The sequence below is a fragment of the Scleropages formosus genome, chromosome 6, assembly GCF_900964775.1.
Source record: "Scleropages formosus chromosome 6, fSclFor1.1, whole genome shotgun sequence".
Taxonomy (NCBI): Eukaryota; Metazoa; Chordata; class Actinopteri; order Osteoglossiformes; family Osteoglossidae; genus Scleropages; species Scleropages formosus.
In genome coordinates this window covers 37077450-37089142 of record NC_041811.1, presented here as the reverse complement: position 1 = coordinate 37089142, position 11693 = coordinate 37077450, and the positions used below count along the sequence as shown (strand labels likewise).

The following is an 11693-nucleotide window of genomic DNA, read 5'->3' as shown; positions in this document are numbered from 1 at the left end:
GAAATAACGTATATAAAAGTACGACTTGAAAGTACTTTTTTATACATATTATTTCTAATCAGATCAATGTACTATTTATACTATACACACATTTACACACACGTGCGGAATACCTTATAGGTGAAACACTTACGTCCTGAAAGATTAACGGTCATTTTTCCCGCGTTTTCTGAATGAACGACCACACGTTACTGAAGTAATGACAGCGTGTAATAATGTAATAATATAATAATGTATATACACTATATACGCAATAACTGCATATACACTTGTGCTGCGCTATAACTTGCTCAGTAGCTTGGTGCAGTATCTTTTGGAGTTAAACTGGTGTAAAAAAAGAAAGCTGAAAGCGACATTAGAGGCTCAGTGTGTTCTGCACACAACTCAACAAGTTGTGTAATTTTGCTCCATAAACCATTTCTTTCTGCGGAGAGGAGAACAGTCTTTCTATTTTGTCCAAAACAAGCCATTATTGTTCATCACTGTGATCATTGTGGCCGAAAAGGTGTTTCTCGTGATTTGACACAACTGAAGAAGTCAAGAGTTGAGGGCTTTGCGAGAACTTCTCATCAATGACCTGCCTGTCAGCAGTAAGAAAGAGAATCGTGTTTGTTCTCCGAAAGCTCACTCGTGTGTTTTATATCTGCACAAGATGCAGCGAGAAAGTACATGTACAAGGTGGTGCAGCGTGTGTGTGTGTGTGTGTGGAGACAGCGCATCTTCTCTGCTTCTCGCGTATGGTGCTCCATCACGAGCGATTAGCCATTGTCCTTTGAGATCTGCTGATCCAGAGAGAAAATGGCACCAGATAAAAGACCATTTCAAGTGAGCCACTCGGCTCTTTCACACCGATCTGGGCCCCCGAGAAGGCGATCCGGGCCCAGGGAGCGCGGTGGACAATAGCCGCCCTCCTCCTCCTCCTCTTCCATCACGCAAACTAAGCCCTTGGAATGGAAGCAGCGCGCGACTCAACATCTAAGTCAGTCATCGCAGCAGCAGCATCGACCATAAAGTTTAACTGCACATCCACCATCCCGTCTCGAGTCCCGGCTCCTTTACACTGCCAATTACTCCATTTACCCTTTCCCTGCTTGCTCTGTGCAGCGCGTTTAAAACATGTCTGACTTTACACAAGAAATATTTAAACTTCTATGACGTCACCGTTAACTTCTAACATGTTAAATAACTTTGTGAACGTTAACCATCTGTGGAGGTACTTAAAGTAAACCATAAGGAGCCAGAAACATGTCGGATGTCCCTGGGCCGCTTTAAACATTACCCGAGTCTGTATATACTTTCTTATATAATAAATAAGGTCGTTTCGATTCTTTTTTTTAAAGCAGCCTGTTCAATGCGTAAAATGTGCTAAACCATTCGATTGGCAAATATAAAATAAAATGTGCGTGGCATCCTGGCATACACCTAATCCGTTTTAATGCATTGTTATCCTTTCTTATGAGTCAATGTAAACAGTTTATTTTAGGATGTAGGAAGAGGCGGGTGTGTAGTTTATGAAACTGTCCAGCATTTGAGATGTGTATCGGAATGATATAAAGCATGAAATTATATCTCATTAAGTGTGCGCTGACAATTATGTTGGGAAAGCGCGCACATTATAATTGGTATTATGAGCGCAGGTCGTTCGGTTTAAATTTATATCGCTCTTTGTAGCCGCGTCACACGCTGGGAAAACACGCGGTTTGTTTTCACAGAGCCGCACGGTGACGGTACAAACATGGTGAACGAGCCCTGTGGTTCAGCTCTGGCCTCATTTGCACATGGACTGAATTCTGCAAGGCGCCCAAAGGAAAGGAGAACAAGTGGAAGAGGAATTACACCGATTGGTGGTGTGTCCAGCTGCCCATTCATTGGCAGTGATTTATTTTATTTAATTGCTGTGAACCCTGACGAAGCGTCTCGTGTCCGTACCAGTGGCCACGATATTTATGGACTTTGTCTTTCACGAAACGCGTAAAGCATCAGTTGTAAGCTTCCGTGCTGTTTATGTGAACAAAAGCGATACGCATGTATTTTGGACACATGATTATTATTGGTGCAAGTTTATATAAATTTCTGCAACAGACAAAAATAGTGTTAAAATAAAGCACATTTGCAGCTGTAACAATTTCTGCCTATTTGGTATGTTTTGCATTTTGTAGTTGTGGCCCAAAATTCTTAACGCTGTGACCAGTTCAATTCGTGGGAAATGTAAACACTGAAGCGAAACGATACAGTCGTAAAAGTTGCGCACAACTCGGCCTGTTGAAAACGCAGAATCTTTTCAAAGCACATATCATAACATATCTCTTTAGAACTCCTGTAATGTGCCCTACCCTTGCAACTGTCGTTATAAGAAAAAATTCATTTTAACTGCATTTTTACCATCGATTGCCGTGATGAGTTTTGCTGACACTTTCACAAAAACGATATTATTTTTTACGCAGTTTTTGAAATTTTAACTAGTAAATAACAGTGATTACAAAGCAACTCGGAACGAAAGCTTTCGAGAGCGCTCTCGTAATAATAATAATAATAATAAAAATAATAATAATATTCCAAAAGTTTCCATCGCAGGGACACGCAGGCAATGGATCTACATTATTAGACAATAGCCAACACACATCGCGCGAGTTAAAGCTCTGTCTCTGGCTGTGCCCACAGTCACACACGGGGGAAATGACCGGCAAAGCCCGCAAACCCCAAATGTGGACGAACTGCAGACACGAATCTCCAGGCGCCGCACACGAAGGACAACGTGGACGCGCGACCCGCGCGCACAGGCGAAATCTGCCCTGAAGGGATCAATTGAACTGGTATCAAGGCTGCGTGGCCGCAGTCTTTGTGTTCAGCCAAACGCGGTTTATTATAATGGGCTAATTGCACATTTGGATTTGTAATAAATGCCTTACCTGAAATGTGCAGGTGATGCTTTAGTTCCCGGTCAAGGTGTCTGCGGTAAGATGGTGGTCTTTTCGCGTCCAGTGTCCACTTGCTCAGCCACCCCTCCCTTCCCCCCCCCCCCCCCGTTGGCCACATTGTTTTCGCGCGCTGCTGTCCCCTCCGCTCCCCGCCACCCCCTCTCACCGCGCGCGCTCCTCCACCACCTTCAGTTACAGAAGTTTGCGACCATCTGCTACAAACCGTGTTCTCCTTGGCGCTAAAACCCTCGGGTAAAAGTGAAACGGTGGTATTTTGGCCGCCCCATGCAGAAACGCAGGACCCGCAGCCCTGATAAAATGTAAATGATTTATAGCTGATTATTACGCGTCGGCACGAGTGCTTCGCAGTTTTCTATAGAGATTCACGTCTATTTTCAGGAAAGAGCCAGAAAAGAAGGCGAACGCCGATTAATGGCACCGGACCTTTAAATGGATCCGTTTAAAAGGATCAAAGCAGCGATGAGTAATTCCACGTGGAGCCAAAGGTAACGGCGCTCGTGTCATTTTGAGTGGAAGAAAGAACACGGTCAGTTCCTCCCTTTGGGTGCGACGCTGAAGGCAGCTCCGTGGAGGACGCGCTGAAACACCCCAGTGCCTGTCTACTGTACACTAGATGGCAGCCCGACGCAGATATTTTACTGTGTATTTTACTGCTCATTCACTCCTTCATCTGTTGGCTCTTCGCCGTGAAAAGACACGGTTCCCGCGTGGCCACGACACGCGCGAACCACTCGGCCGCTCTTCGGTGCTGTCGGACGCGGCCGTTCCGTGCGTTGGCGACACCTCCTCTCCGCACGAGCCCACAGCGTCGAGTAACGGAACAGTCCGTCCGCAGCGCTCACAAGTCAGCACCGCAGGTACCTTTTTACCCCCTGCGGCGAGCGCGCAGGTATGTGGCGGATATATTATCTGTCTGTCTAACGGTTTAAAGACAAATCGTGTCCAACTGCGCTTTCGCCCTCCTGTTTTACGAGCGCCGGGGCGAGTCCTTCCTTCCTTTCTACCCCTCCTGGCTGCTCTGCCCGGGGTTTCGTCCTCCTGCGACCACAGACGAGCCGATCAAACCGGGCCTTTAAAGTAAGCAGCAGCGCGGAGAGTTGCGGGCGAACGGCGCTCGTCGGAACCAGCGTCCGTAAGGTGGCAAAAGGAAGACTGCAGCCAATGGAGCGGAGGAGGCATGGCTAACCTTAGCCACCACCCCACCCCACCCCACTTGGTCCCCCTCCTCCCCTCCCCTCTCCTCTCCTCTCCTCTCCTCTCCTCTCCTCCTCTCCCCTCCCCTCCCCTCCCTTCCCCTCCCCCTCCCCCTCCCCAATGCGGGGCTCTGACCAGTCAGTCGCCTTTGATTATCGGTCGCCAGCAGCCCCTCTCTTGGCTCCTTGACACGAGCTCCATATAAGGCGCAGCGATCTCCATAGAAACGTGTCAGTTTCAATAGTCGTGTCAAAGTTCACTATATACAGACATTCGCGCAGATCCCCCGGTTCGGAAACATTGCTCTGCTGCTCTTCCCGTTCAAACGCGTTCATTTTTTGGGCTCTTTCTCCTCCTCTCTCACATTCCGTCCATTTGTTTGTCCTTTTTGCATTTCTCTCTTTCGAGGAGGCGAATCGCCGGCGGCGGGGCGCGACGTTTTCTATTCCTACTGTATTTTCTTCCCTTCGGATGAGTCCATTTAGATATGCAGATATGCAGCAGTGCTCCTCAGTTTTCCATCAGCGGATACAGGATTGAGCGAGAAGGCAAAGGGGCATTTATTTCGACTTACTTGGGAGCGCGTCTGATTTTCTATTTCCTTTTTATCCCGAGCGCCGGTACGGATCGACTCCGCCTAGCAGCCGACTGCCTTCTTTTCACGTAACTCTGCACATTTTTTCACTCATTTTTTTTTTTCTTCATTTCATTTTTTTTTTTTTTTTTCCCTTCTCCGAGCTTCTCCAGCTGCTGGATGGCTCACTGCGATTTACGTCCTCGGAGCTGCTGGCCTCCCGGCGCGCGCGCACCCTGACCGATGCTCCCGCCGCCGTGTGTGTTCGCCCGCTGAGCTCTCACTTCGGACCCGCCGGACCCCCCGCTCCCTCGCGCTCCGGCACCGCAGCGATCCGCTCGCGTTTGCGCACTTCTTCGGCCTCGAGATATGGCAATGGTAGTGAGCGTGTGGCGAGACCCGCCGGAGGACGTGGCCGGAGGAACTCCGGGCGGCCCCGGCGCGGCGACCCAGCCGGCACGGGAGCAGCAGCCGCAAGCGGCCTCGGCGACGCCGCACACGCCGCACACGCCCGGTCAAGCAGGACACCCGTCCACGCCCGGGACGGCCGGAGACAAGCAGGGACACGGCGGGCAGACTTCGGGACAGAGCCAGCACATCGAGTGCGTGGTGTGCGGGGACAAGTCCAGCGGGAAGCACTACGGTCAGTTCACCTGCGAGGGATGCAAAAGTTTCTTCAAGAGGAGTGTCCGGAGGAACCTAACGTATACGTGTCGTGCCAACAGGAACTGTCCCATCGACCAGCACCACCGCAATCAGTGCCAGTACTGCCGCCTCAAGAAGTGCTTGAAAGTGGGCATGCGGCGCGAAGGTGAATACTCACTCACTGTACCGTACTCTGCTCTACTCTGCTCTACTCTGCTCTGCTCTACTCTACTCTACTCTCTTTCTACCAGTCGTGCCATTGCGGGCGGCTTTGCACACATGTCGCTGGGGGAGCGCGAAGGCGCGTGCCCGCGTGCAGCACGGAGGGGTCTTGGAGCCTAAAATTAGAAAGTGGGCCTTGACGAACCTGAGGAATCTGATTAATGAGAGGGAACTGTCATCATCATTATTACTATTATTATTATTATTATTATTATTATTATTGCTTTACATTGTGTGTGGTATAATCCCGTGCTCACTTTATTTGCTGCCACAGAACACCAACGCCGCCGATGTTCTCGAACGACCCAAGTGGCCTTGTAAAAGTGAGCCGAGGCAGATGTTGTTAAGGTTTTTACGGCAACCAAATTTATAGCACCTTGTAAAATGCTCGCGGCGTCTAAAATATTTATTTCACGTGGCAAAAGCGTCGCCGCAAATGTGCGCGCGCGTGTGTACGAATAGGTGTGTGCAGATATTAAATATTTTAGGGGTCGCTGAGCATAAATCGAAAGGGTCTCTCGGCTTGTAGCACAGCGGGCGAAGCTGCTGTGAATAAATGAGCAGCTTTCACTGTTTTTCTGCGCGCGCTTCTTCGGTGTTACTTGGCCATGAGGTTCGTTCACTTTCAGTTCATAATACGAACAGCGATGAAAGTGCTGCTCTTTATGAAGGGCACATAGCTGAATGCCTGTAGCAATTTCTCCAGTTTGCTAATATGAATGATGACGGCGTGTAACGTTGCATTTCTAAAACCAGAGTAATCGCTGCAGGCTGCGCAAGGTAACTTAGTGAGAAACTTTGTCTCTTGCCGGATTTGTCCACAACGTACCCAAGCCGTAGCATTAATTTCCCCTACGATTAATAAACTTTGTAGTGGTGCGCATTTCAAAATTCTGGTCGTGAAGTGCAAGTGGCGAGAAGGAGGACTGTGGATGACGCGCACATCCGTATGAGGTCTTTTCTCTTCTCGGGCCTTTACGTGTAATCCGAAACAATGAGTGGCACAAATCATCAAATGGTACGCGAATATTTAATTTGTGCAATAATATTCTCCCTTATTTGCGCCAGCATCATTTCCGATTTCGCGGTCGTGTACTACTACTGGATCGCCGGGCGGTGCTCGTCCTCCTTCCCGAATCGCGTGGGATGGAGCCACCCTTCGTGTTCTGCGGCCCTGGATGCACATTTCCTCTCCTTCTCTCTCTCTCCGTCAGCGGTTCAGCGAGGACGAATGCCCCCCAGCCAGCCGAACCCGGGCCAGTACGCGCTCAGCAACGGGGACCCCCTGAACGGCCACTGCTATCTCTCGGGATACATCTCGCTCCTGCTGCGGGCCGAACCGTACCCCACGTCCCGCTACGGCAGCCAGTGCATGCAGCCCAACAGCATCATGGGCATCGAGAACATCTGCGAGCTGGCGGCCCGCTTGCTCTTCAGCGCCGTCGAGTGGGCCAGGAACATCCCGTTCTTTCCGGACCTGCAGATCACGGACCAGGTGTCTCTTCTCAGGCTCACGTGGAGCGAGCTGTTCGTGCTCAACGCCGCCCAGTGCTCCATGCCGCTGCACGTGGCCCCGCTGCTGGCCGCCGCCGGCCTCCACGCGTCGCCCATGTCCGCGGACCGGGTGGTGGCCTTCATGGACCACATCCGCATCTTCCAGGAGCAGGTGGAGAAGCTCAAGGCGCTGCACGTGGACTCGGCGGAGTACAGCTGCATGAAAGCGGTGGTGCTTTTCACGCCAGGTGAGTCAGTGGCCGCCCGCGCCAAATACGGGCCTTTGGCAGATGCGCGCGTACGTGTCCTGTACCGTGTACGTGTCCCGACGCGCGTTCTCGTTACCTGGAGAAGGGACACGAAGCGGGGTGAACACGTCATAGGGGTCAGTGCGATGCTGAGTCTCATGTGGACCGATCTTGTGTCAGTTCGCCTCTTAAAAGTGGATTTAAACTGAAATCACATATGCAAATAAGATGAACGTCCGCATCCAGTAAAAATGGAAATGGTGGTTTTTACGCCTAGTTTCGGAAACAGCGGCTGGGGATGTTTTCAGACAGCAGTTTGGGATGCAACGCACTTGTGCTCCGCGGTCACACCCCCCACCCCTCACCCCCAGGCTCACAGGCCTCAGTCTCTCACTAGGGACGCGGGAGCTGCTGAAAAACGGCACCACGTGCCACAACATGCGATCAAGTGCATACGTGCTGTGTGTGTGTGTGTGTGTGTGTGTGTGTGTGTGTGTGTGTGTGTGTGTGTTTTTGTCCCTAAGTGCCCTTAATTTATTCGTGTCGCGGCTCTCTGGTGTGTGCCGATTGCAAAAACTGCACTTTCTCGTTTCTGTGTCCTTTGACAGCAAAAGCGCACAGCCTGTGAGAAGTGACGCTTTGGATTTGCGACGTGATGTTGTTCATATAAAATTCCGTATGGCGTCAAATGATTTTGTGGAAAAAAAGACAAAGGATCAAAATGACACTCATTTAAAAGAGAAGTGAAACCATAACCCCCCCTTACAGCTGAATATGAAAGAAAAACAGAACAATTCTGTTATGTTGATGTTCAAGCCGTTTGATGTGCGAATTTGCTCTTGCGCGATTAATAATTGTGTCAAAGCGGTATCGATTAGCAAATAAATAAACTTAAATTGGTTTTGGGAGAGTACTGCTTAGGACGTCATTCCACATCGCTTAAACGTGTAAATAGAACTATTATATGTGCTTTGGAGAATTATTTTTTTATTATCCAATACACAGGGGTGCGGTGGCGCAGTGGGTTGGACCGTAGTCCTGCTCTCCGGTGGGTCTGCGGTTCGAGTCCCGCTTGGGGTGCCTTGCGGCGGACTGGCGTCCCGTCCTGGGTGTGTCCCCTCCCCCTCCGGCCTTACGCCCTGAGTTGCCGGGTAGGCTCCGGTTCCCCGTGACCCCGTATGGGACAAGCGGTTCTGAAAATGTGTGTGTGTGTGTGTGTGTATTATCCAATACATTATGAAAGGTCGCAGATTCAGATCCCACCCCTTGAACAAGGTACTTACTCTGAATTGCTTCAGTAAAAAAAAATACCTAGCTGTTATGTACAGATAAATAATTGTAGGGAGTTTAACACTGTAACTTAAGTCACTTCGGGAAAAAGCGTCACATAATTAATAAATGTGAATGTATTATTACCAGTTGCCTATTGCTAAAGTGTATCTCGTTTGAATTATTCTTCTATATTTTTTTAGATTGTCCGCATCAATGTATTGCAGTCTTTGATCTTTTCGTAGACTTAATATGAAATGTAAAAAGGGATTGTAATATGTTTTAAAGAGATTTGGTGCCATGTGTGCAATTTTTGATGTTTAAATGTGTTCAAAATTTTTTAAAAAAAGATAAAGTTCTCTTTTTAATTTATATTATTTATTATTTATATTAATCCGAGTTAAATGTAAATGAATTTGTAACATGCACCAAAGAAACATACACCGTAAATATGAATATTGAAGCAATATGTCGAGCACTTTTACTTGAGTTCTGCAGTTCATGGATAACTTGGAAGTGACTGCAGGATCTTTTGCACTATCATTAGTAATTGTAGGCCTACTTCTCTTTTTAAACGAATGACCTATTTAAAAGGTCAGATGACGTGTATTTCAGTGTTAATTAGTGATTCTAAATGAGAATCAGCACATTAGGTTCCCAAGTAGTTTAATCCTCATTATTCTTAAAATTTTAAACTGAGTTGTGTACAAACATGTAAGTTTTTATGTAACATGTTCTCCAGCATGCAGTGCAGGATGAGGAAGTCTATCCATACACGGTACACCGAGAGTGGCAGAGTACTTTTTTTTTGCAGTGCTGTATTATTGTTTCGCCTGTGATTGTGGAAGATAAGTTCAACAAATTTGTTATCACTTCTTTTAGCAACATATCTATCTATCTATCTATCTATCTATCTATCTATCTATCTATCTATCTATCCGCCTGTCTGTCTGTTTCTCTGTCAAGCTGTCTATCTATCCAGCTATGTATCTGTCTGTCTGTCTGTCTGTCTATGCAACAGATGTCCAGAATGTGGGCTGTACAAACATGATACTGTTTCATATGAGGTACTTCCTGAGTCTCCTTAGGCATCGTTGAGAAACTCCTGCTTGGCCGCTGCTATTGTGAAAGGCCACACCTGGCCACTGAGCCTGCAATCTGAGTCCATCGTTTCTACAAGTGCATGGCCTATTAGATTCTGTTTCCGACATGTTGAGAACAGGATGTAACGTACACGGCTCTCTGTCGTCTCTGATAGTGTTGTCATGGCGCTATTGTATGTTCACCTGCCTGAAGTGTCCCCGCTTTCAAATGTAGTTGCCTTCTTCTTTGCTTGTAGGGTACACCGGGTCATATTTCTGCAGGTTGCTTACCATACTTGGTTTGACTCCCATGCTAAATGTTGCTGAAGTCCCATCATGTGAGTGGATGTGTTACAAAATGAGGAAGCCTCTGGCTCAGATCATCGCCTTGTTGCATGCCAGCTGACCGCCTCAATGGCTGCATCTCCTTTGCTTTGATTGTTACGGGCACGAAGGGCGCATTTCCACACATTCCGTTTCAACAAGGGCTCCTTACATAGAACCGTTCAGTCTGTGCACACGCCTGTGCTCCAGTCCATACATAGTGGTACTAGTAAAGTAACGGTAACCTATGTTGATGCCTATGTTTTGTTCTGGTACCCAGACGCGTGTGGCCTGTCGGACGTGGCTCACATCGAAAGCCTGCAGGAGAAGTCGCAGTGCGCCCTGGAGGAATACGTGAGGAGCCAGTACCCCAACCAGCCCAGCCGCTTTGGCAAGCTTCTCCTTCGGCTGCCGTCACTCCGCACTGTGTCTTCATCAGTAATCGAGCAGCTCTTCTTTGTGCGCCTGGTAGGTAAAACTCCCATTGAAACCCTCATCCGGGACATGCTGTTGTCCGGGAGCAGTTTCAACTGGCCCTACATGTCGATCCAGTGATGCAAAGGGGATCGAGGGGTAAACAAGAGCAAACAGAGGCACCGGAGCCCTGCAATCGAAAGGAAGTCCAAAAGAAGGACCTGGAGGAACGGACCTCCTTGTGGTCCCCAGAAGAGTGCAAGGCCAGACCACTGGTACCCTTAGGACACTCGCTCTTCCTGGAATTGATCATGTACAGAAAGAAGGGACTTACTGCTGTTTACACCCCTCCTGGACAAAAACACTGCTCGTTTGCTAATAATTACTCTGTTTCTTTTTTCTTCTTTTTTGCAAAAAAGCGGAAAAAAAACATCGCAAGCTTAATAAAACGGATGAAGATTTAGCGGAGAAATTATAATTCCAAAACAATTATACGAAATGTCTGTGTCAAAGTATCTGTTTTCTATTGTATTTTTTTTTTTTCTGGTTAAAAACCAGATTTTCTGTGATTATATACTAATCATTTTATATAACCTTTTGCTTATAACAAGTCCGATATGATACGGTGTGTTGTCGAAGCAATGTTCTTCAGGAATTAAAACTGAAGTGAGAATTTAAGCAAAACTAAGGAAGTATAGATTGAAGAGCAGATTGCCTCGCGTTCAACCATAATATCTTGTGATTTTTTTTACGGACCTGCGACTCAACTGCCAACTGACCTCATGGACATTTCAAAGAGGACAAACTAGTCTTTAACCGGTCGCGATGTTTCCATTCATTGTGCAGTGAAAGGACGCTCTGAATGACCAACAGATGCACTTTTAATATATGGTTTCAAATACATTTTGTGTGATTTGTCTTGAACATTTTGTTGAGTACTGCGTTTTGTTGCATTGTGTGTGATCTGCTGAGTCACTGGAGCTCTTACTGAATGAAATGTGAATTGGCCCAAGTCGTGGGGTTTAACAGTTGCACTGCTGGGAGGACAGAGTTTGGTGGATTTATTCTTGTTAGGCTCATCATAAAATCGCCTGCAACCAAAAAAACAAAAAAAAGAAACGGTTTCTACGCTGTATCGCTGATGAGCTGCATTTCGGGAATCGACAATGAAAGCAGAGAAAAAAGCCAGAAGAAAAGTGATATTCGAGGATCCATCCAAATTCATTTTTGCATTATTCTTACATAATTTTTTTTTTTATTAGCAAATAAGGTTTTAGAAGTAAATCCT

At 47.5% G+C, this 11693-nt stretch overlaps 1 protein-coding gene across 4 annotated transcripts; it reads left to right on the top strand.

Annotated features, from left to right (window-relative positions):
- The first annotated feature begins 4834 nt into the window (after nt 1-4834).
- On the top strand, nt 4835-10868 carry nr2f1b (nuclear receptor subfamily 2, group F, member 1b). 4 transcript variants are annotated; one of them, XM_029253202.1, is made up of 4 exons: nt 5280-5350; nt 5433-5518; nt 6789-7316; nt 10272-10868. In XM_029253202.1, exons 2-4 carry the CDS (start codon nt 5506-5508, stop codon nt 10544-10546), a joined length of 816 nt encoding a protein of 271 aa, XP_029109035.1. In that variant the 5' UTR covers nt 5280-5350; nt 5433-5505; the 3' UTR covers nt 10547-10868. The 4 variants fall into 4 exon arrangements, with proteins under 4 accessions (XP_029109034.1, XP_029109033.1, XP_029109035.1 ...); XM_029253201.1 differs by having other exon boundaries at nt 4835-5518; nt 6792-7316; XM_029253200.1 differs by having other exon boundaries at nt 4835-5518.
- Nucleotides 10869-11693: the final 825 nt, after the last annotated feature.